We start from the raw sequence: 27,059 nt of genomic DNA on the forward strand, positions 1-27,059 counted from the left end.
ATACGGGAGAATGAGAATGAAAACACATACACACTGTACAATATTTCAGTACTACAAACTAACAGGGCAAAACAGATTTCAGAAGTGTTAAGGACACACAGGCAAAATGAATATTCATTTGCTTCATCAATCATATCTGCCAGGTACTGTAAGACACATAAGGTCTTTGGATCTTAGAGGGTAATGTGAGAAAGAAATCATCAGGTTGATGTGACAGAAACAACTAGTGTGGCACTGTTTATAGAAGGTGGTCAGAAAATGTACCTCTCAGGATCTAACTCTGAACAGTCCTGAACAATGAGAAGGTACTGACCACATGAAGAACTGGATCAAACATGTTCCAGTCAAATGTACTGGCAAATCGTAAGGTCAAAAAGGAGGCCTAGGAGGGCCTGCATGTGGTGAGGCAGGCAGAGAGATCACGTAGGGCCTTGTAAGACAAAGAAGTTTGGATTTTCTTCTAAGTGCAACGGGAAGCCACTGAAGAGTTTTAAGCAGGGCAGTGACAAATTACTGACAGTTAAAGATGTGAAAGGAAACTTAAAGACTGTTAAGCCTCTTTCTACAGATGAAAATACTACATCCATAGGCTTCTATATAGAAACTCTTCACACTCTTTCAATAAGAAAAAGTGTACATTTATTTTCAATAAGAAAAAGTCCAAATTCTGGACACATAAAAAGGTATTATTTTACTTATAATGAGAGAAAGCAATTATAAATATTCTTTTATTTATATCAGATTCATAAAGCTCAAATATTTGATGTCACACAGCATTGATAAGGATGTAGGAAAAGAGGCAGGTGTGCCTAAGTTGGGAGTGTAACTTTGTATAGCTTCTTTGGAGGGCAATCTGGGCAGAATCCATTAAAATTGAACATGCATACATCATTAGTCCCAGTAATTCCACTTCTAGGAATTTATCCCACGGATATACTTGCACAAGTCCACAAAGACAGTATGTACAAAGATATTCAGTGAAACATTATTTGTGATGACAAAAGATTAAAAAAAAAAACCCTGTATGTCAATCACAGGAAAACTTAGGGTACACTTGTTCAATATAATATTATGTGATTCTAACAAAGATCTACACATACAAATATGGGATAATCTTCAAGATGGTAAATGCAAAAAGTAAATGCAGAATAAAAGATATCTTTGGGAAGGTAATGGGAATGCTGGGCAATGAGGAGGACTGCAAACCTTCTGTGCTGTTTGAACTTTTTACTGTGTATATATATTACCTATTTAAAACTAATTTAAAAAGAAAAATAGTTTGGTTTTAAAAGCAAACCACTACAAGAAGTTGTGATGTCTGGAAGAGAGAAAAGAAAAAAGAAATGAAGAAAATAAACTGGAAATAACCTGAAATAAACACATTGCTTTATATATTATTTTCTTGTTGAACAAACTACTGTAATGTTTTATCCACAGAGATAGAGTTTAAAATGCATTAGTGGCCAAGCATGGGGGAAACATAAATATATAGTATATATGGTACACTGTACATATACAGAATTTTAAGTTTTTATGTATGTATGTATGCATGTATGTATGTATGGTCTGGGTCCTGCTCTGCCACGATCTTGGCTCACTGCAACCTCTGCCTCCTGGGTTCAAGCAATTCTCGTGCCTTGGCCTCCTCAGTAGCTAGAATTACAGGTGTGCGCCACCACGCCTGGCTAATTTGTGTATTTTTAGTAGAGATGGGGTTTCACCATGTTAGGCAGGCTGGTCTTGAACTCCTGACTTCAGGTGATCTGGCCGTCTTGGCCTCCTAAAGTGCTGGGATTACAGACCTGAGCCACCGAGCGCAGTCTATACGCAGATATACAACTTGGTAAGTGCCCAAACAAAAAACCGTATTTAACCTTAATTCTCCACAAAAATAGAGGCAAAAGGGACTACAGAAAAGAACACAAGAATGACCTAAAGTATGGCTGGTTGGGTGCAGTGGCTCATGCCTGTAATACTAGCACTTTGGGAGGCCAAGGCAGGAGGATTGGTTGAGCTCAGGAGTTTGAGATCAGCCTGTGACAACATAGTGAGACCTAATCTCTTTCAGAAATCAAAAAAATTTGCTAGGCGCGGTGGCACATGCCTGTAGTCCTGGCTACTTGGGAGGCTGAGGTGGTAGAATCACTTGAGCCCTGGAGGTTGAGGCTGCAGTGAGCTGAGATCGTGCCACTGCACTCCAGCCTGGGTGACAGGGTGAGACTGTCTCAAAAAGACAAAAATAAGAAAATAAATAAAAAAATTAAAAAAAAAGGAAGGCAGGCAGGAAAGAAAAGAAAGGCTGTAGGCAAAAAACTGAATTACTGTGCACTTACCAAGATCACTTCATAGCTCAGTTAGTTCAGGTGTGAAGAGTAGGGGCTGCAGGACTGGAAATTAGGAGGCCAGGAGTTCTAATCCTGACCCTGGCCTTATTAGCTATGTAATCCTAATCACATTACTTATTCTAAGTTTTAGTTCCATTAAAACTGAAACCAAAGGCTCAAGAGGAGCTTAAAAAAAGTTATTTAGTCCATTGCCCTGCAGAAGGCCACTGCAACTACAGGTAATTACTTTGACTTACTTTAGGCCTGATTTAGGCACTTGTGAGAAAATTAATTTATAGAATTTATTAACAACAAATGAGGTTTTTTCCTTGTAATAAAAGCATGATATTTTATGAGGTATTATTGTATAAGCTTTCCAGCAACAATACTCTATATGGAAAATAACTTTCCAATCCCTAAACAGTGAGAACTTAAAGAAAAAGAGAAGATCAGCTTTGTTAGTTTATTCAGTTATCATTCTTTTCCTTTGGAAAACCCATTCTGGAAATTTATAGGTTCAAAAATTCAGTTTGGGTTGAAAATTGCCCATTTCTCTAGGTGAGATCATTTATTCTATCTAGGGTTTTAACACCCAAATCTGTGTCTGCTAACTCCCATATCAGTACCTCTAGCTCATATGACTCACCTGAACTCCAGATCTATTAAGCTGTCGGCTGAACATTTCTGCACTTCCCACTCAGGTGTCCCATAAGTTCCTCATAGGCAACATATCCCTACTGGTCATTTAGATCAAAAACCACAGAGTCCTCTTCCTGATGTTTCAAACTAGTCACCAGTAGATATGGATGTCAGTGCTAACACAGTGGTTCTCAACAGGGTGATCCCCTCCTTCAGGGTATACTTGGCAACGTCTGGAGAAATTTTTGTTGTCACAGTGAGGGATAGGGGAGATTGCTATTGGCATTTAGTGGTTAGAGATCAGGGATGCTGCTATGTATTCTACAATACAAAGGGTAGCCCTTTACTACAAAGTATTATCTTGCTCAAAATGTCAGCTGGGTTAAAGTTGAAAAAATCCTATTCTATCATATCTTGAATGTAAATTCTATGCAAGATGGGGCATGCCATTGCTCACTTCTCTATGTTCAGTATCTAGACCACTGCATGGTACATATATGACTACTGAATAATGGAATGAGAAAATAATTTATACATTATTCTCCTTGTTTTTATCTTCACAGCTGAGCCTTAATTCTTTTCTGGGCTGAACTATTGTGCCAACCCCTAATTGTTCTTTCTGTCTCCATGCTTCCAGGGCTGTATCTTACTCATCTTTATATATCAAGAGCCTGGAAAGTAGTAGGGGCTCAATAAACCTCTGCTTTATAAATGAGCCTTAAAATAGGTATTTAAAAAAGCAACCAACCTACAAGAATTTTTGGCAGGTCTCTGTTAACAGCTAACATACTGATACCATAAGAAAAATTCACCTGATGGGTTAGAATAACTATGCTTATATGAATCAGTATGAATAACTTAGTCTGATCCTAGATCCATTTTATTTTATCTTTTTTTTTTTTTTTTTTTTTTTTTTTTTGAGACAGTCTCACTTTGTCACCCAGGCTGGAGTGCAGTGGCGTGATCTCGATTTACTGCAGCCTCCACCTCCTGGGTTCAAGCAATTCTCATGCCTCAGCCTCCCAAACAGCTGGGAATACAGGCGCGTGCCACCAAGCCTGGCTAATTTTTGTATTTTTTGTGGAGACAGGGTTTCACCATGTTGGTCAGGCTGGTCTCAAACTCCTAACCTCAAGTGATCCGCCCACCTTGGCCTCCCAAAGTGCTGGGATTACAGGCATCAGCCACCATGCCCAGCTCCCTAGATGCATTTTATTTATAATTTTTGTTGACTGTCTGACTTTGTTTCTCCTTATTTTTGGCAGGACAAGACCTGCACCACTCCTGTGAAAGGACAGGTGGTCCTATCTTCTCTAATTCATCAATAAGCCATGATCATGTACTGACTCTTCTCTTGGACAGCTGGACACTAGGAACATTCATTTCTCTCTGTCTCATTTTCTTTAGACCTCCTTGAACAAATCTCTAAGAGGCTGCTACCTTACTGACAGATCCTGCTCCAACTCTAATGAAAAGAAAAAATCGTATGTTTATTGCGGCACTATTCACAATAGCAAAGACTTGGAACCAACCCAAATGTCCAACAATGATAGACTGGATTAAGAAAATGTGGCACATATACACCATGGAATACTATGCAGCCATAAAAAACGATGAGTTCCTGTCCTTTGTAGGGACATGCATGAAGGTGGAAACCATCACTCTCAGCAAACTATCGCAAGGACAAAAAACCAAACACCTCACGTTCTCACTCGTACGTGGGAACTGAACAATGAGAACACATGGACACAGGAAGGGGAACATCACACACCAGGGCCTGCTGTGGGGTGGGGCGGCGGGGGAGGGATAGCATTCGGAGATATACCTAATGTAAAGGATGAGTTAATGGGTGCAGCACACCAACATGGCACACGTATACATATGTAACAAACCTGCACATTGTGCACATGTACCCTAGAACTAAAAGTATAATAAAAAAATATATATTAAAAAAAAGAAAAAATCAAGGAAATTTGATCACTTGCCATAAAGGGATTGATATTTGGCAGGCAGTCTTAGAAATGAACTCAGACCTGCCTACTGTATCCCAGCTTGAACAAAATAACGTCACAAATAACTACCTAAGCAAGTAACGTATTTAAATAAAGTGGAGAATATTATACTTTTTTTCATTACATGTAGAATATTATTTCCCCATCCCATCTCTCAAGTGGACAATGAAATATAATTTGTTTTCAAATTTACAGACAATCAACACAGTGTGTCTGTTCCATGTCTTGATCTGGTTCCATAAAAGCCCTTTCCTACAAGGTTCAGAAAATGCCAAAACTGAAGCTTCATCTGGCTTAGTACTACAGAAGGTTTTCCTCTTTACAAGAATATTTCTTCAAGTATCACTTTATTGTCCTTAAATTTTATGTGTTTAGAGTGTTTCTCTCAGAGTTTCCAGTGTTCACTGTTTTATGGGACCAGTGAGTGGATCACTCAATACCCTTTGATGTTTGGGATACTGAAGACCGTACCTGGAGGAGTTACCCTACCCTTCTCTCTTCAAAAAACTCACGTGAGGGGAGGGTATCACTTGTGTCATCTGTGAATCTTTCCTTAGAAAAGTCACCCCTCTTTGGTAAGTGAGTTGAACCTTTTCTGACCCCTGAAGGCAAAGAAGATCCTCATTTTCCAAGCTTCTGAATGTCTCACTTCAGTCTCCCCTGTTCACAACTTCTCCGCAGAAGAACATCCATCGTGAAGGAATTTAGGCCTATCTACCCCTTCCAGTTATGCTGATAGTAACATCAACCAACACAAACTTCCATTTAGAGTGCGGTCACATTCACAGAGATAGGAACTCCAAGGCATGGAGAAGCACAGTAAAATACTTGTTTGAAACCTCCACCTTTATGGCAGGGCTCTTATAGGGGTGTGTCAGTAGATATCAGAGTGGCTGATTCACCACCACCTCTTCAAGGCCTGTGCGAACATACAGTTGGTTGAGTTGATTCAACCTGAAAAATTAAGCTGGCTTGAGCAATAAGCATCTCAGGAGACAATAATAAACTAAAGGTCCTTCTTTAAAATTAGTGAACTGCATTTGACTATGGAAAGGTAGGAACAAAGGTATCTCATCCCAAAATATGGCTAAATTAAACTTCCTGTCAGCCAAAAGGCTGATTTCCTATTAGCTTACAGGCATATTTAATTTGGCTTACAATAAAGTTGGTATTCTTTGCCCTGAAAACAAAACCCAATCCTGCTTCTTAGTAATTACTAAATTGCTGGTAGTTGTAGGTGGTGGCTGGACACACAGATATAATGTGCATTGTTTTAAAAGCCCAAAGACAATGACACCATTTTGATCAATTTTTAATCATCACATTCATTTTGGAATTTCACACAACATTTAAGGATAGCATGCCATTATTAAAAGTTTATCAAAAGGAGCATGGACCAAAAAGAAAAACTGACTCATGTGATGTAAGCAATCCTATGACAGCCCAGTCATGATATTGAGGATACAAGGCCGTTCTGACACTAGTTAAATGTGAAAATGATCTGTGAAATGTGAAGTAACTTCTTTAAAGCTGGCAAAATCCAGAAATCAATATTTATTATTTAACGTAGATATAACACCTCAGTCTGTGAATTAGAAACATATTGGAGAAAAGCCCCCAGTGTCTTTGGAAAGAGGATTCCTGGCAAATCAGAAAGGCACACAAAATCTCTTCTAACATTCTTTCCTCCTCATACTGTCTTTCCTCTCCCCTCAAAAATACTTGGGTTGGAGAATAATGTGATACAATTAATTTATACCAGAGTGTATGATCCAGGAACAAGTATTCCTTCTTCCAGGGATATAAGCAATCTAAACCTTCTCGATAATTGGAGATAAAAGGCTCAGTTTAGAACTGGGTTTAGATTCTGGTTCAGCTACCTACTTCCTTTGTGGCCTGTGCGCAACTTAACGTCCATGGAACTCAGTTTTCTGATCCATGAAGTGGGGGGTAATAAACATTTTGCTTATAGCACAGTTACATGCATTTAACTAATTCAACAAATTTTTATTGACTGCCTACTGAATCACCAGGTATTGTTCTATATGGATGAGATTAAAGGAGTGACATGAAAATAGACAAAGTTTCTGTGCTCATTGAGCTTACATGCTAATTGAGGAAAGGGAAACATAATAAATAAACAAAGAAATATGTAACACCAAGACGGAGAGGTGCTATAGCAAAAAATCAAGTATAGTAGTGGTTGTGAGGAAGTTTGAGGAAGTTTATAGGGAACCTAAGGAGGTTGGAATTTGTCATCCACGCACCTCTCTGAAAAGGTGACATTTGAGCAGAGACATCAAGGGAGAAATGAAGTGAGTCATGTGAATTTCTGGGTGGCATACAAATGCAAGCAGAAGGAAGAATAAACGGAAAGGCTTGTGAAGAAGCATGCTTTGAGTATTTGAGTAAAAAATGATGGCTGGCAACTTTGAAAACTATTCTGTGGATGGGGTGGTTCTATATGATTTTACAGGCTTTTATTCAGGAGCTGGGAATCACTGAAGGGTTTAAGCAAATAATTTACATAATCTGACACACTATAGAAGGAAGCTTTAGACTGGGCGTGGTAGCTCACGCCTGTAATCCCAGCACTTTTGGAATGCTGAGGCAGACGGATTGCTTGAGCTCAGGAGTTCGAGACCAGCCTGGGCAACATGGCGAAACCCCATCTCTATCAAAAATACAAAATTAGCCGGGCATGGTGGCAAATGCCTGTGGTCCCAGCCATTTGGGAGGCTGACGTGGGAAGACTACTTGAGCCTGCGAGGCGGAGGTTGCAGTGAGCTGAGATCACACTACTCCATTCCAGGCAAAAAAATAAAAAAGGAATCTTTCAGCGTATGGGGTGTACTGTTGAAGGGACAAGGGTGGAACCAGGAAGACCACATAGGAGATTTCCACAATAATCTGAGGGCGGAGAACAGTTGATGGTGGTTTGCACCAAAGAGTTTCTAGGGAAAGGTGGTGAGAAATGTTTGGATTCTAGATTTATTTTCAAGATTGAGCCAGTGGGACTGGGTCTGGCTAGATGTGTGAAAGGAGTCAAGAATGAATGTAAGGTTTTTAGTTTTAGCAACTGGAAAAATAGACCTGACATTCATTGATATGGGGAAAACTAGAGGAGCTGGTATGGCTGATGTGGAATGGGGGAATCAATCATTTGGTTCTGGATTTGTTAAGTTTGAGATGACTACTGGATGTTCAACTAGAGATGTCAAATAGGTAATTCAAAATGTAAGAAAGAACTTGCTCCATGGCCAAGCTTTATATGAATGCACGAACTCAGGTTAAAAACAAGTCAATTCATGTTACTCCATGACAATTGCATGTTCTCTAACCAAGGCTGGAGTAAATGAATGGGTAGCTGGGTTTACACACACAAATCACTGCTCTTACTGAAAATTCTGGGAAACACATTCATCTTTCTTCTTTGAGTAGCAGCATTAACAATAAAAACAAGTACATAATAATAATCTAGTAAGGGTGCAGTTGTGGAACTCATTGTTGAACTTCAGTTACAGATCTCTCTCTGGCTTTCAGATGCTGAATATCACTGCTTCTTATTGTAACTAATTAGCTACCTTATTTATGAGTAGCCATGACCTGTCAATTTAAGGTTAAAATCTAATGAGAAAAATAAAGATTTTGAAAACCTGAAGACCCCATCTATTTCACTTTTCAAAAGCAGTTAAGGCCTTCAGCATTAGCTGACATTAGTAAGCAGCCCATAGTTAGACTTTATATAAAATAACAACAAAGAAACCCATAAACTGATACGCTCTGAATTGATCTCTAGGATTTTAAAACGTACTTGCTAAAATTTGTACTGAAAGAACAAATTATATTTAAAAAGATTTTGAATATCATTCTTAATTTCACTTACAGACACTTTATTGATGTGTGTAATTTTTTGTCTTGTTTTATAAAACACCTGAGGCACAAATTTTATCACCAGGAGATACTATCTTCTTGCCATTACCAAAGAAAACAGTGTTTTCCAGGAACATGGACACAGCATGTCTAACCTGTGCATAAGTTGCCTGAAATACTGAAAATAAAAAACAAACATGAGTGACTCTCTCACCTACCTAATTTCAAATCTATTTAGAATGAACACTTATTTTTTATGTCATGTACAGATCCACAGGGAGACAGACAAAGCTAAATTAAAAATGCGTTACCCCTATGCATTTCTACTGAAAAGACAAACATCTGACCTGTTACCTAACATGAGTCCTTAGTGAGGATGTAAGTCATTAGAATTTCTAAGACAGGCCAGCGGCGGTGGCTCATGCCTGTAATCCCAGCACTTTGGGAGGCCAAAGTGGGCAGATTGCTTGAGCCCCGGAGTTCAAGACCAGCCTGAGCAACATGGCAAAACCCTCTCTCTACAAAAAAAAACCAAAAAACAAAAATTAGCCAGGTGTGGTGGTGTGTGCCTGTAGTGCCAGCCTCTTGGGAGGCTGACGTGAAAGGACAGCTTGAGACTGGATGGAGGTTGCAGTAAGCCATGATCACATCAATGCACTCCAGCCTGGGCCCCAGAGTGAGACCCTGTCTCCAAAAAAAAAAAAGAAAGAATGTCTGAAACAGAAACATTAGACACAGAGTGTCACAATATTTTCAAAGTGTTTTTGGTAGAAAAAAACCCCAACATAATATATTCCATTAGTTTCTGAATTCTTCAAGCATCTTTGTTAATTTTATTTGATGTAAGACTTTTAAGATAAAATGTTTTTTATATTATTCACGAAAAGAAATAATGAGATAGGACAACAGTATACATGAAAACTGTCATACATTTCACAGGTAGTCAAATAAATGTAAATTAACGCAACCACAAGATATGACTTTTTATCTACTGCCAGTAAAAAGGACTTAAAATCCTATAAGCTGAGGGGAGTGTAGGGAAGTTCTACACTGTCACGTTGATGGTCACGACGTAAACTGATACAATTTTTCTAGAGCACGATTTGTCAATCGTTACCAAAAACTCTATAAATATGTGCAAACTCTTTACCCAGAAATTCCACATCAACAAATTTAACCTGAGAAAATCATAAAAGTATAAAAATGTGTAATTACAAGAATGTACATCACATCACTGATTATAACAGAAGCAATGAGAAGAATCTAATTGTTCAGCCACATGAAAGTGATTAAATTTTGGTTTATTTATACAACGGAATACTAGGCAGCCTTTATAACTGTAACACAATAAAATGTTTACTGGAAATATATATGGCACTGGATGAAAATACAACATTAGATTAAAAAGTAATCATGAAGCCATGGGGAGTATGGCCCAATTTTTGTAAAAAGGTGTATGTGTGTTTATGTATGTATGTATATGTACAGGCATGTACGTGTACATATTTATATGTATATGATACAAATGAAGGAAACAAAAGTCTTAAAACAGATATACCTGCAAATCAAAACCACAGTGAGATACCATCTCACACCAGTTAGAATGGCCATCATTAAAAAAGCAGGAAACAACAGGTGCTGGAGAGGATGTGGAGAAATAGGAACACTTTTACACTGTTGGTGGGATTGTAAACTAGTTCAACCATTGTGGAAGTCAGTGTGGCGATTCCTCAGGGATCTAGAACTAGAAATACCATTTGACCCAGCCATCCCATTACTGGGTATATACCCAAAGGACTATAAATCATGCTGCTGTAAAGACACATGCACACGTATGTTTATTGCGGCACTATTCACGATAGCAAAGACTTGGAACCAACCCGAATGTCCAACAACGATAGACTGGATTAAGAAAATGTGGCACATATACACCATGGAATACTATGCAGCCATAAAAAATGATGAGTTCGTGTCCTTTGTAGGGACATGGATGAAACTGGAAAACATCATTCTCAGTAAACTATCGCAAGGACAAAAAACCAAACACCGCATGTTCTCTCTCATAGGTGGGAATTGAACAATGAGAACTCATGGACACAGGAAGGGGAACATCACACTCCGGGGACTGTTGTGGGGTGGGGGGAGGGGGGAGGGACAGCATTAGGAGATACACCTAATGCTAAATGACGAGTTAATGGGTGCAGGAAATCAACATGGCACATGGATACATATGTAACAAACCTGCACATTGTGCACATGTACCCTAAAACCCTAAAGTATAATAAAAAAAAACAAAAAAACAGATATACCTAAATGGCATGAATAATCAGTTTGGGGGAGATTACAGGCAAATTTTTTCCCTTTTGCTTATCTGCAATAGTTTTTTAATTATATAACAAATATGTAGGCTGCAAAATGAATAACATTAAAATACTTACATATTAAACTTTTAAAATAAAGTACAGATTTTGAGCACTTTGAGGAGTAATTTTATTTATTTATTTATTTATTTAGAGATGGAGTCTTGCTCCGTCCCCCAAGCTGAAGTGCAGTGGTGCGATCTCAACTCACTGCAGCCTCTGCCTCCTGGGTTCAAGTAATTCTCATGCCTCAGCCTGCCGAGAACCTGGAATTACAGGTGTGAGTCACCATGCCCAGATAATATTTGTATTTAGTAGAGATGGGATTTTGCCATGTTGGCCAGGCTGGTCTCCAACTCGTGATCTCAAATGATCCTCCTGTCTCAGCCTCCCAAAGTGCTGGGATTACCAGTGTGAGCAACTGCACCTGGCTGAGGAGTAATTACCTATAAATTTAAAAACTAATTATCTATGAATCTAAAAGCTAATCCACAACAAAATACAAAGCAACTTCTGGCTGGCCGCTGTGGCTCACGGTTGTAATCCAGCACCTTGGGAGGCTGAAGCAGGTGGATCACTTGAGGTCAGGAGTTCGAGACCAGCCTGGCCAACATGGCGAAACCCTATCTCTACTAAAAATACAAAAATAGGCCGAGCGTGGTGGCAGGTGCCGGTAATCCCAGCTACTTGGGAGGCTGAGGCAGGAAAATTGCTTGAATCCAGGGGGCAGAGGTTGCAGTGAGCCGAGATTGTGCCACTTCACTCCAGCTTGGGCAAAAGAGCGCACTCTATCTCAAAACAAAAAACAAAAACAAAAACAAAAACCAACCAACCAAACAACAACAAAAAACCCCCCAAAAAACAAAGCAACTTCTACCTTAAAAACAGATACTGAATTAAAACATTAAAACACATGTCTACACTGAAAAATAAATAGGTGTAAAAAGTTTTTATACACACTAGCAGTTCATTACACTTTTCTTTTTGGCCATAATGTAGTATTCCTAGATGGAGTTCTATTAAACAGGTATTTTCCCAGAGAAATAATATTATCATTGGTGGTTACGTACTCAACTGAAGACCTGACATCAAATGCAATCGACAATGTCATGCAAGAAAAGATACCACGTAAAATGCCTTACCTACTTTGAAATAGTAAAATTGTGCTACAGGTTAAGCAAAAGGCATAAACATATGAGAAATTCGATGTACTAAAAATAATACTGAAATATAGCATTTGAAAAGTACTAATACTCAACCTGTTTAAAACTAGAATACTAAGTTTAATTAACATTATGTACTCAGGTAGTAATTGTTTTGCTTGCCTTATTAGAATTTAGGCAAATTCTGGAAGGAATTACTAGAATAGCTCATCTCTGATTTAAAAAACTGGGCAGCAGAATATATGGTGTTCAACCTGATCAAGCCCTACTGTGAAAAAGTTCCTGCAACAAGAAGGGGCATCTCGAATCATTCCTCTGACCTTTAAAAGCTACATTTGGGCTCTATAGTGTTTAGAAGTCCTCATAAAAGGTTCTATTTATGATAATTTGGAAAAAATTATCTCATGAACCCAATCATGCTACGGACTAATTTTATGGTATGTATATCCACACAAATAACCATCAGATAGTCCATCAGATGTATTTATAAGCATCTGCTCTTATAAGTAATTCCCCCGACACCCACTGCTTCCCTGGTCCATTCTTCAGTGTGTTGGGAAATGTTGCAAGAATCAAAATGCATGGCTAACGTGAAAAAAAAAAAGAGCAAAAGAGAGAAAAATACCAAGCAGCAGATAAAAGAAACCCAAGGCAACTTGAAACATGTACTATTTACAGTAACAGGACACTAGGAAGACATGGAGTTGTTACATCAAAACTATTAATAATAAAGTATTTGTTTTACTTAATAGCCTTCACTACACTCCAAGTTTTTCTCCCTTGAGTAACAAACCTATCTACAAAATCTGATTTCTAAAACGGATATATTAGGAGGTGATAATTTGCTTTTAAATACTTTCCACAGATACCTATCAAATGTGCATTTGATTTGTGGTTCTAGGTATCAAAGTTTGCTTTTCTTTTTCTCCTTACAGATTGTCTGGTCCAATTCATTACGTGGAGGGATATCATTTTTTCTGGTAAAATTCTTGACAGGTAGTAACTCAGTTTTTTCTTGAACACTCCTAGTAAAGGGAAGTGTGCTGTCTCAGGGGTAGAGCTACACACAAGTTGACTGTCCAACTGTGGGTCAGATTTCCCTCAGAAAAAACTGAAATCTACTTCCCGGTAACTGACACCCTCCCGCTTCTATTTTTGTCCCATCCAACCATCCTGGATAAAGTCCAACCCCTACCCACACCATAGTCCCTGAAACATTTGAGGACAGATAAAGCATTCCTCCCATGCCCTATTTTTACCAGTCAACTTCTCCAAGGCAAGTGTGTATAATTCGGTGGAAAGTACATGGTCCCTGGACTCACACTTCAGTAGATTCCTGGTTGTACATCCTTGGAAACCCTCTCTAAGTCTCATCTATGTTTCCTCCTCTGTGACAGGGGAACATCCTAGTCTTACTGGAGTGTTCTGGAGAAGAAATGAGTTGGCAGAGCCGATGCCCAGTAGACTGCTCGACTCAGTGAAGAAAGTCAAGAATGCGATTTGACTCTCTCCCCGCCAGCTTATTCTAGCTTTGTTTAATCTACACATTTCTGTCATTCAGAACTAGGATAAGCCCACACATTTTCTGAAACTACTAATCTCAAGGAACAGATCACATCAGATTTACAAGCAACACAATAGCCTGGTCTGAATTTTCCTCCTCCTTCCTCACTCTGTGCATCCTTTACCATAGAGGCTGAGAAAGAAAGGTCCTTACATTCCTCACAGTACAACAGATACTCCAGGTGACATAAGGGCTGGTCTAAAGTAGAAAAGGAAGGTGTAAGGGTCCCATCCAGTAAAGGGAGAAGATAAGTATTAGATTTACTATGGCTTTGTCATTGAAAACCTACCAAATGCAAGCTCTTGGTGGTCACCAGTGCCACCAGCCCTGAAAGCTTGAATAAAATGTATTGTGTAATGTAGGAAGAAGTATGGGCTTTGGAGCCAGGCTTTCCAGATTCAAATCCTTACACCACAATTTGCTTGATGCATAATGCTGGACAAGTTACTTAGTTCCTCTGTCCCTGGTTTCCTCATTGAGTTACTATATAATTATAGTTACTACTTTTTGCTTTGGTAACACTATCTAAGCATCAATGGAAAGAAAGGAAGAAAGGAAGAGCAGGGGCAAAAAAGAGGAGGGAGGGGAATTATAGAAAGTCATGGTGAAGGTCTAGTCTTATTCTTGTTTTTTTATATTGTTTACTCCAATCCACAATGCAAACAAGTTTTCTATCCCTGTGCATTGTGACGTTCAGTCAGGGCCAGACGAGAATTCTTTCTTGGTAGCCAAAACATAGTGTCCTCAGGGTCATTTCCTTTACTATAGTGGAGAACAAATGCTAATGGAGATGACATAATATTTAAAATAGTCAAATATCTGACTTGTAGGCAGTAGAAAAGAATGTGAAGACTTTCTGAAGTATATAACCTTGGCTTAAATAAGTGAGAGTTCTTTCATGTTCTGATTTCACTGCACTCTTGCACATCAGACAGGAACATAAATGACTTTTCATTGATTAATCAGTTTCATTAATGAACTATTATAAATACTTCTTTACTAAATTTATTTAACACGATTTTTAAGTCTCTGTGGGTCATACTTTCCATACTAGTCCATGTGTACTGCATGTGAGCAGCTGAACTCTAGAGGCACCAAAACTCAAACCTCCATAGCTGGTGCTATAAACCTTGCCTTGGCAAAGCTTCCTCTGCCTTTAGCCCGATTCTTGCGCTTAGCTTGCTTGGGCTCTGGCTCCAGGCTACGTCTGATTTTCTGGGCTCTGGTACTCACCCTGGCCCAACCTTATGACCCCACTTTCACCCATAAAACATGGTGTTTTATGTTACATTAAAACGTGTAACGAAGAAAGGAGATAATGAGGAGAAAAAGGAGGAGAAAAAACAACGAAATCAGTAAAAAGCTGGAGTGGAGGAATAACCTACAATTTTTTACATTATTTCATTTTATACACTATCAATCCTGGGAAGCTGTCTGTGACAACAGAATAGACATGCATCCCTAGAAATGTATATTTAAGAATAAGTATATGTGTCTAGAAATATAATCCATATTGCTAAAAGTCAATGAAAACTTCATACTGACCTTAGGGGGTTTAAACGGATAGTCTGGTGAAAAGGTAATGTCAAGAAAGAACACTCCTCCTTCATAGACAGATCCTGGGGGTCCCAATATAGTTGACCTCCATTCATAAATGTTGTCTCCTTTGGGTCCAGCACTGAAATAAGACATACAAATGAAATGTGCTTAGAAATTACATAAAGGCTGGGATTTAACAAAATCTATTTATGATAACCAACTGAGCAATTCCATAAAAACACAAAAAGTTAATCAGTTAACTCTCAAGATTCATATTGTCAATATTGTCATTATCCTAGAAGTGAAATACGTTGGTATTACTTAATAAAAGAACACCAAGATCCTCTTTTGCCATTCATAACCCTAAGCCTATGGAACAAGAGTCCAAGGACCATAGGCCAGAGGTAGAAACACAAATGTTTAATAAAAGCATGAAATTATTTGTGATGTCACAGACAAAATTTCAAAGTTAGAAGGACCTCTGAGGAATGACTAGTCTGATCCCTTTGCTAACAACTGAGAACACAAAAGAGGTTCAACGTTCATCATCCAAAGTCTCTGCTCAAATATAATATCCTGTCTGAATCTTCCTTTCTTTCTCCCCACCCAAAGGACTTCCTGACCCCATACATCATGACCAATGAGGTCTGTAGATGATAAGATGTATCATTTTGTTTTATAACTGTGTTTCGTAACTAATGCTTCTTTCTACCCTCCCTAGAAGGTGCTTGAGGAAGTCAATATGCTGGATGATGATGAATTAATAACAAAGCAAGTGAACAAGCCACATGGCTACTAGCAGTACACATGTCTCTGAGTTTCAGAGAATTTTGCTGAAAACAATATGGCCCACATGAGTCAAGTGAATTGTAATAGTTCTCTCAGGTGAAAAGAAGGGCAAAATGAGATTAGGATTTAGCTTTCCAGTGTTCTTTTTGTTTCATCAAGCTATTAACTACATGTAATAATAATAGAATACTAGAAGTTCTCCTCACACCCTGTAACAAAGTAGGCAACCCTATTAAGAGTCTTGGGAAAGATTTTATTGGCAATAAAGATTCAGCTTCTTTTCCCTCTTATTTTGAAATGAGTTTATATCTACAGAAAATTCATTACTGAGCAGCCATTTTATCACAAACAGCCATTCGTAATTACAAAAACTCCATAAACTTAGCAAAAGTGGAACAGAAGAAAACTTCTTTAACCTGATAAAAGACATGTATCAAAAACCTCACATCAACTACTATATTCAATGGTAAAATATTAAAAGCACTCCCTTTAAAATGATGAACATGAAAAGAATGGCTGTTATCTCCACTTCTAATCAGTACTGGATTAGAGACCATATTTATCAAAGTATGAAAATCAGAAGGAAAAATAAAAGGTATATGGATTGAGACAGAAGAAATAAAATAGTATTTGTAGTATTTAGGTTCACAGAAAAAAAAGCCCAAATATAACTATATATATATATATACACACACAAACACACACACACACACAATGTATTAAACTTAATAAAGAGTTTAGCAAAATTGCTAGATATAAGATCAATATCCAAATATCAACTTCATTTCAATACACCACTAAAAAATGTATTTTTTTTTTTTTTTGAGACAGGGTCTTACTAGGTTGCCCAGACTAGTCTTGAACTCCTGGGCTCAAGCCATTCTTGGGTCTCACCCTCTCAAGTAGCTGGGTTTACAGGCATGCCTCACTGGACCACACTTGGCTCCTAGAAAATGTATTTTTAAATGAGTTGCAATAGGTCTTGTAAGGAAGCTATGAGTAAAGTCATAAAAGATGTGTAAGATCTTTATGGAGAAAATTATATAAAACTTGTTGAAAAATACTCATAAGAGTTAAATAAATGGAGGGAGATGCCAAGTTTATGGGTAGGGAGACCTGATATCAAATGTCAGTTTCTCCAAATTGATTCATCACAATTCCAATGAAAAAGTCCAACTGCTTTTTAAAACCAAAACTTAACAAGTTGATTTTAAAATTTTTTTGGAAGCTCAAAGAAATTCCTCAAACTTTTCCACACATATATGAAAACCTGATTTATGTCAACTGATGGAACTAGGAAAAGTTTTTATATTTGAAAAACAGAGAAACTGGATTTTTACCCTCAGTAAATAAACAAATGCTGTTGCAGATGGATTAAATATTTAAATAGAAAAGTCAAAATATTAGAGTTTGACTGAAGAGAGTGACAAGGCAAGCCACAAACTGAGAAAAGATATTTGGATCATATGAGAGTGACCAAATACTAGTGTTGAGACTACACAAATTCCTAACACTCAACTAAAAAAAGACTCTATGAAAAAGACATAGACATTTCCAAAAAAAGAGAAACACAAATGGCCAATAATCATATGAAAAATACTCAATATCATCAAAATCGGGGAAATGAAACTGAGAATCACAATTCAGTAATATTATTTTACAAAATGCAAGCGCAAAAATAAACGCCTGACAAAACCACATGTTGATGAGGATGTGGAAAAACTAGAACTCCTATGTACTGCTGATGAATATGAGTAATTACTTTGAATAAGAATATAGGTTCATCTAGTTAAGTTGAATATACAGCTGACCCCTGAACAACAGGTCTGCATTGCGTGGGTCAACTTAGATGAAGTAAATTTCAAGAAAATACATTAGAAAAATTTCAGATTTGTGACAATTTGAAAAAACTCGCTGACAAAGCACTAGCCTAGAAATATTGAAAAATTAAGAAAAAGGAATGTCATGAGTGCACAAAATATACACAGATAATAGTTTTTCTTATTTACTACCAGAAAATATATACCAATCTCTTATGAAGTTAAAATCACACACACAAACCATACATGATGCCATGTGCATTTAAAAGAAATATATGCAAACACAGAGTATTAAATCATAACTGCATAAAAGTAACTGTAGTATGTACTGTACTACTGTAATAATTTTGTAGCCACCTCCTGTTGCTATTGCAATGAACTCAGCTATTGCCAATAGCTGCTTAAAATGTCTAAAATGCCACGTGACAAAAATTATCTCTGCATGAGCACTTCATCTCTCCAGCAAACTGCGTATTGCCATAAAAAGTGCTCTCTCAGTTCTCGCATATTTTTCATTGTGTTTATGCAATACCGTAAACCTTAAATAACACCATGGGATCCATACGACGGGCCACTAGTGATTCTGGAAGTGCTCCCAAGAAGCAGAGAAAAGTCATGCCATTACAAGAAAAAGTTGAATTACTTGATATACACTGTAGATTGAGGTCTGTAGTTGTGGTTAGCTGCCATTTCATCTTGTAAACAGATGATGTAAACTTAGGGTAACAATAAACACGGTACAATACTATAAATGCATTTTCTCTTCCTTATGACTTTCTTAATATTTTCTTTTTTCTAGCTTACTTTATTGTAAGAATACAGCATATATACATATAACATGCAAAATATGTGTTAATTGAAATGTTTATGTTATGAGTAAGGCTTCTTGTCAACAGTAGGGTATTATTAGTAGTTAAATTTGGAGAAAGTCAAACATTATACGTGAATTTTTGATGGCACAGGGAGTTGGTACCTCTAAACCCTGAGTTGCTCAAGGGTCAACTGTACACCTATTTTACAACATAGCAATTATACTCCCAGGTATACACTACAGAGAAACTTTTACATGTGTGTACCACCCGAAGACATTGAGAAGAATGTTTATAGAAGCACTGTTTATAATAGCAAAATTGGAGACAACACAAATGGCTACTGACAGAAAAATAGGTAAATCCACCCAAAAGAATACTATACAGCACTGAAAATTTACAGATTAACATGAATGAATCTTAAAAATACATTTAATAAAAAATTAAGACTAAAAAGAATATATATAGTATGACACTATTTCTACAAAGGTTAAAAACAAGCAAACAAGGACATATACTACTGAGGGACACATAAATATGAGGTAAGAAAAGAAAACCAGCAAGAAAAAAGTTCAGAAGAGTGGTTTCCTGGGTGGGAGCAGAGGTTGGAGAAGCAGCACACTGGAGCTTCAATGGTTCTGGGTATGTTTTACTTCTCAGTGTGTGCAGTGGATTCAGGGGCTTTCTGTTTTATTACTAGGTTTTCTCACCTACCATGTGTGAGATACGCTATTACATAGGTACCAAATTCTTATATTAAGAAAAATTATGTCAAAGGTCTACCAATATGGTGAGAAAAGCAACTTGCTGCATATGTACAGTGTGATCCTACTGTATAAATAAAAAACCAGATCCTACTCTTTTTAATTTATAATATCCTACTGTATGAATTTACAGGTCCTACTGTATGAATATTTTATATTATTTATGGATACATATCTATGTCAAAGTCTTCTAAGAAATTAACTGGAAAGATAAACCTAAATTCATGATAGCGGTTATGACAACAACAAGGGATGAGGTGGAGTGGGGCGATGGGAGGAAATAGATGCAGAGATGTGAAATGAAGCAGAGTTAAATTTTATTTCTAGTGTTTGATTTCTCTTGTTTAAAAAAAGATGAAGTAAATAAAATCACAGTTATCCTAGCTTATTGCAAAGTTGGAATATATTGAGAAGCAGTGGTGTAAGGGACTAGAGTACAGCATTCCTCCCCCATCGCCCCGTTACCTCCTTCTCCTGAGGCTGGCAATGAGGCATAGAGAGTAATTCAGCCCAGATGACAATAAAGCTTTGGCAACAACAGCCTCTTGTTGCCAGACAAGCTCACTCACTCAGATGAATAATACACATGGTTATGCCCTGAGCTATAATTAAACCCAATATGAATAGATAAGCTTATCAGAAGGAAGAGCTTAAAAGTAGAGAATTACGGGTTTATAGTTACAATATTACTTCAAGGTAGATGAATAAATTCAGTTAAAAAGTACACACAGGTGAGTGTATACAGCTATGAAATAACATACACAAACACATTTAGCAAATACCAAGCTACAATTTCTCTGAGTCACTTTAAGAAATCTTAAAATGGCCTCCCAAGAATGGTAACCACAGTAAATTACAAGATATAGGCTAAATAAGGAGTGACTACCAAATAGTGTGGCTGAGGAAGGGACTCTGAAGTAGAAGACAGCAGTATCTCACCAAGAAGGGCAATGTCTGCAGATAACATAAACTCAATTTTTGCCCATTCCAAGTTTTATTTGGCTCTCAATCAGAACTCCAAGTTTTATTAGTTCTTTGAAGTCAGTCAGCTGTCTACATAGTTATTAAAAGTGGACTAAAATAACACAGCTAATATTATCACTCTGAATTGGTTTATGCTGTCAAAGTGTGCCTCTTTAAGAAATCTTAGCCAGTAGCAACAAATTATCTTGAAAACAGACTGGTATTTTAAAATGCATATAAAACTAGCCTGTAATCACAGCACTTTCGGAGGGCGAGGCGGGTGGATCATTTGAGGCCAGGAGTTTGAGACCAGCCTGGCCAACTTGGTGAAACCCCATCTTTACTAAAAAAATACAAATATTTGCCAGGTGTGGTGGTGGGCGCCTGTAATCCCAGCTACTTGGGAGGAGTATCTGGAATACTCCTATCCCAGGAGATAGGAGATGGGATACTATCTGAGGCAGGAGAATTGCTTGAACCCAGGAGGTGGAGGTTGCAGTGAGCCAAGATTGCGCCACTGCACTCCAGCCTGGGTGGCAGAGTGAGACTCTCAAAAAAAAAAAAAAAAAAAAAAGCATATAAAACTAATACTATTTCCCTCATATAAAAATTGGGTTTTAGCAACCTGGACTCTTCTAACATTTTAGAAATGTATCACTTGAAATCCCAAAGCTTACAGCAGTGGTTCTTGAACTGCACAGCCCTCTGCCCCACTCCTATTTGGATATGTACCAGTTGAGAACCCAACATCCAAAACTTTGCTGTATAATATGGTAGCCATGTGGCTACTGAGCACTTGAAATGTGGCTAGGGAAATTGAAATGTGCTGTATGTGTAAAATATATAGCAAAGTTTGAAGACTTAATGCAAAAGAAAGTAAAATAGCTCACTAATAATTTTAATAATTACTATTTACCTATTAATTTAATAATTATTAATGAATAACTACATGTTGAAATGGTAATACTTGGAATGTACTGGCGTAAAAATGTATGAAAATATGCTTCACCTATTTCTTTTTCCTTTAGTCTGGCTGTCAGGAAATTTAAAATTACATACATGGCTCACGTCATATTTCTGTATCATGAATCAAGAAGTGAGAAAGAAATCTTTTAATCTTTTAATGATCACTTATCTCTCAAGCTGATCAAATAAAATTTGGTGCCAGAGGACACTTGCAGTACAGAGCAATGATGAAGAACATAAACAGGCTGTGGAGTCAGACTAAGTTGTCTGAATCCTAGCCTTGGCATTTAAAGCCTGTTAGGACCTGGGTAAATGTGTGATTTTTCTATGTCTTAGTTTCCTTGACTGCAAAATGAGATAATTATAGCATCAATCTTGTAAATTTTTACTAGAACTGTACTCACAGAACTTGGAAAATAGTAACCCTCCAAATGTCAGTTGCTGTTGTACTTGCTGTTACATGTTGCAGATGATCAAAAATACACTCAAAGAGGTTGACTGCTTTGTAAATGGTTTCAGGACTGAAAAACAAGGCTACAAAGACGTGTACGTAAAAAAAAAATAATAATGATTCTGTAACCTAATCTTATGATGTGTATTTAGATATAGCAGAACTTTAGAAATCATGTATATCCACTGCTGCCACTCTTAGGAAATCCAAATTATCAATGAATAGAATGTTTATTTAACATCAGGATTTTCAGGTATTACGTTATTAAGTAATGTTTTCCCACTAGCAACATTCTGAAAATGATCAATTCCCTTACTGTTTTATTTTCAGATTTTATTTTTTAAATAAGAAAAAAACCTAAAGCTTTCACAGTTAAATTTCAAAATAAAAACACAATGAAGTAAATCTTTTAGAATGAAAAATACCAGCAAATTACGATTTGGCGGAATGCCCAAGGTTGCTGCTTCGGGAGAAATTCTGCAACAGAATCAAACCGTGTTCAGCTTCCCATGCTGCAGCCTGCAGTGGATGAGCCCCTATGTACAGCTGAAATATTACATGCAATAAAAATCATAAAAATAACTAGGCTCTCACTGTCTTTACTTAAGATCATAAGATGCTTTAAATATACTGAATACTTTCAATCTGCTGTGCCACACCTGCGATTCTAAGACCAAGAGTTTTTGGCTGTGTCTACTGCTTTTTCACTTAACACTGACTTTGGGACAGCTAAAGAGGAAGGATGCCTCGGCAATGTTGGGATTCTGGCTCCACAGAAAGAATGTGTCTGACTTGCCACCACTTTTCACTTAATCTTTCTATGTCTCAATCCCTTCTTAAGTAAAATGAGATAATGGTACCTCAAAAGAGAGTAAAATATCTCATTAGTAATTTTAATAATTACTATTTATCTACTTAATAATTATTTAATAATAATTACAGGTTGAAATGGTGGGCTAAAAATGTATTAAACTAAAATTCACCTATTTCTTTTTTCTTCTTTTTAATGTGGCTACTAGAATATTTAAAATTACACACATAGCTCACAAACATCATGAATCAAAGAAGTTGAGAAGTTACTGGGAGGTTTAATGGTATTACAAAAAAAGTGGTTAGAACCTTGTTTGAACATACCAAATGCTGAAAAAACATAAGCTATGTATATTGTAAGTCTAAATCTTGATTGAAGGGATTATAATTGATGGCATAACTAGAAGAAATCAAAGGGGAATGGGCTTTTTAAAATTAGTATTCATAGAATAAGCTAGCTGAAAATAAAGTTTTAATGGTAATGGATACCTAAACTGTGTGCTTAAAAAATCTGATCATACTACACAGCAAGTGAGAATTGCTGTCTGTTAATCCTACAACCCAGTGAAATTCTCTTAAAGTATGTGTGTGATTGATCAGCTAGGGAGTATCTTGTCTGAAGAATAGGTGTTCAGTCCCTGTAAGTCCAGGGAACTGACCTGAAATTACCAGGGATGGGGTAGTGAGAAGAAGATGAGGGGATTTTTCAAAAGCTTTAGCAATCCTTGCTTATAAGCAGAGTCCATGTAACTGAATTCATCCTTCCTCTGGGAAAGCACATTGTTCACATTCAAACTATATACTGCACCTATGTCCAAAGTCCCTTTGGAAGCTAGCTGCAGGCATATTGAGCTTTTGGCATACAACACAATAATGAAGGTGTTTCTCTAGTGACAGTCTCCCTCTAATTTAGGGTTCTACTCCATTTTGTTTGTCCTCTTCAACGTCTGCCTACTTAGGGGTTCTGCCCTCAGCTACCTAGTCTTTTCACCTTCATTCTGGGTATCTCATTATCTTCCTTTGACAATCACCTACCAAACTGTTAGCATCTCTAATCTGGTCATAAATCTGAGAGTCATCCTTGACCATGCCTCTTTTTTCTCCTCTGCTCTAAGTCCCCCAAATCCTGTTGAATCTTACTTCATTGTTATCTCTGTATTCTGATTATTGGCTGCATCAGCTCTCATTTAGATTATGGCACCAGCATCTTGCAAGGTTTCCCTGCCTCCAGTTTTGCTTCCGTCCAATCTGTTCACCAAACTGCAGCTAGGGCAATTTCCAGAAACTCCTTTAAGTAGGATCTTTTGCTTCCTTGCTTTCTCTAGGTTCTTCACGATCAAGCCCAAAGTTCTTTGTAGCATACAAAGTCTTTCATAAAGAATTGGCTCCTGCTTACACTTCTGGTCCCATCCCTTGCCATCCGAAAGCTCCCCTTCAACTCTATTACTACAATCATACTGGAATTACTTGCAGAGCTTTCAAGACAGCTGGGCCCTTTCTTGTCTCCTGGCTTTTGCATAAGATGTTCTGTAGGTCTGACCATTCTATTTGACCCCTAGTTCTTAACTTGGCTGCAACCTTTCCGATCCCCTAAAGGCTGTACTAGGTTCTCCTTTGGAAGTGGTAACATTCTGTGCAAATATAAACGTTATAAAAACATATACATAGGACCTCAAATTTTGGGAGAAGAAGACATATTAAGAAACAGCATTAACTGGATCATAGGAAAAAAAGACAGTGAAAAGGCATTCCCTATGCACGAGAGGGTGTTCAGAAACAGGCCAGTTCTGTAGTGTCTGAGAGGAGGACAAATGAAGACTAGTATTCCATAAACTCCTGAGATTCCCTGTATTTGTATTCATTGATTGTTTTTTTAAACCAATACTGCCAAAGTCTACCAAAACATCTTAGGAAGTTAGGATACAATAGCGCTGATAGAAAAGATCCATTTCATACACTAAACTCCATGCAGAACTGGATTGTTAATTTTATCCTCCATAAGGCTTCTTTCTAGTCCTTAAATATCTGGTTCTAATTCTCCTGAAATATTCCAAGAAAAATAATTATTTTGTACTTTGTGGTCAGTGAGTGCTTAATAAATGGGAATGATATTTATCCTCAATCACACTTTACAGATTTGAGACGTAAAGATGAAAAAAATGATTTTGGCTATCTTTCACCAAATATCATTTTAAAGTCACTATTGTTACCTACTCTGTACCCTTTGTTATCACTGTCAACAACTTAGCAGAGAGTAAGAAATAGAAGAAAAAGAATATTTTAAATGAAAAAATAACTACTACTTAATCATCATAATACTTCCTTTTCCCAGGGAAAGTAGTAGCCAGCAAGCTTAGAGAGTAAACTAGCCTTCTATGAGTCACTGAGAAAGGCAGACTTCCTCAGTAAGTTCATGACACTCCTTGACTTCCCTACCTCTTTTTGTGTTACCTGTGCATATATTTAATTTTCCCAATGTGTGGATACATTGCAATGAGTACACAACTATGCCAACAGACTTAAAATTTTAAGAGACATAACTGTATAAAGTAGTGAGCAGGGATAAGTAGAGAAACTGGGAAGCAGGAAGAAAGACTACAGGGAAAAACTGTATATTCTTCTTTTTCTTTTTAAGCTACATTTTTATAATACGCATTTACTTGTAAACATAAAGACCAACCACGGAATAAACAAGAACTAAGTCTTACTTTTTACAGGTTGAGTATCTCTTATCTGAAATGCTTGGGACCAGAACTTTTTCAGATTTAAAATTTTCAAATTTCAGATGTTCAACGTGTATATACATGGGTTGTTAGAAATAGGTTATGATTATAAAGACTTTGGAAACCATCTAGAGTTCAATTTTTTTATAACACAGAAGCAAGCAAGCATTAGAACTGGACTAGAAATCCATTCGGTTGGACAATTAGGCATAAAATCAATCAGAATTAAAATACTGAATTACAATATCTGCAATCCTTTAATTAGCTGAAAGGACTCCAGAAATGAGCTGTGTGGTTCTCAACTTTTTTTCCCCCTTTTCCACTATACCTTCCTTTCCTTGCAGTAAAAATGACTCACTTCAGCGGTGATTCTCAGCATGCATATGGGGGGAAGGGGAAAGAAAGGAATACTTAGGAAAAATGAAAAGGCTCCTTCCCTGCTGCACACTTCCATTGAAAGCCTTCATTTCAAAGGTGACAATATTAAGGGTCAGAAAAGTGAAGTGCTTTGCTCAAGGTCACACCCAGAGAAGAAAACCTGAACCCTCTAATCCAGGGGTCCCCAACTCCCAGTACCAGTCCGTGGCCTGTTAGGAAGGAGGCCACACAGCGGGAGGTAAGCAGCAGGTGAGTGAGCAAAGCTTCATGTGTATTTATAGGCTCTCCCCACTGTTTACATTACTCGCATTATCCCATGACAGTATTGTTACCAGGCAAAGCAAGAAACTAGTAGGGCTCACCTCTTCCTTGACCTCTGCACTTATACCATGGAAATAATAAGAGTTTCACTTTATGGGCTCTAATTTCCCTCTCCTATACCAGCTGTATGACATCTTGCATGCTAATGTCCTCTTCCTGTCACATCAGCGGTGGCATTAGATTCTCATAGGAACGCAAACCCTACTGTGAAGTGCGCATGCGAAGGATCTAGGCTGTGTATTCCTTATGAGAATCTAGTACCTAATGACTTGTCACTGTCTCCCATCACCCACAGATGGGACCATCTAGATGCTGAAAAACAAGTTCAAGGCTCCCACTGATTCTACATGATGGTGAGTTATATAATTATTTCATTAGATATTACAATGTAATAATATAAATAAAGTGCATAATAAATGTAACGTGCTTGAATCATCCCAAAACCATCTCCCTGACCCACACCATCCGTTGAAAAATTGTCTTCTATGAAACTGGTCCCTAGTGCCAAAAAGGTGGGGGACCACTGCTCTAATTCTAAAGTGAAGACTCTTATCCTGTCACTACATCTGCCAATTAGATACGAAGACTGAAGTAAAAAAACCAGAAAGGTAACCATTATGATAAACTACCCTGCTTGACAGACACCAGAGATTAAGATGAGCATCTGAGTATATTTTTCAACCTTTTCATCCTGGGCAAGTTTCAAATATGTAATGAAAGGCCTCAAGGTACTCAGGGCTTCCAGAAATAGCCTCTCTTATCTGTACTGTAAGAACACTTGGGCCTGTGAG

At 37.5% G+C, this 27,059-nt stretch overlaps 1 protein-coding gene across 2 annotated transcripts in view; it reads right to left on the minus strand.

Annotated features, from left to right (window-relative positions):
• Window positions 1-27,059, minus strand: part of LOC100589888 (ubiquitin-conjugating enzyme E2 E2) — a 393,012-nt gene that overhangs the window by 81,127 nt on the left and 284,826 nt on the right. For both annotated transcript variants that reach the window (XM_030812267.1, XM_030812268.1), the window contains exon 4: window positions 15,481-15,613. In XM_030812267.1, the coding sequence (XP_030668127.1) occupies window positions 15,481-15,613 (133 nt within the window). The remainder of the gene's footprint in view (window positions 1-15,480; window positions 15,614-27,059) is intronic.

This window comes from Nomascus leucogenys, chromosome 4 (genome assembly GCF_006542625.1).
Source record: "Nomascus leucogenys isolate Asia chromosome 4, Asia_NLE_v1, whole genome shotgun sequence".
Taxonomy (NCBI): domain Eukaryota; kingdom Metazoa; phylum Chordata; class Mammalia; order Primates; family Hylobatidae; genus Nomascus; species Nomascus leucogenys.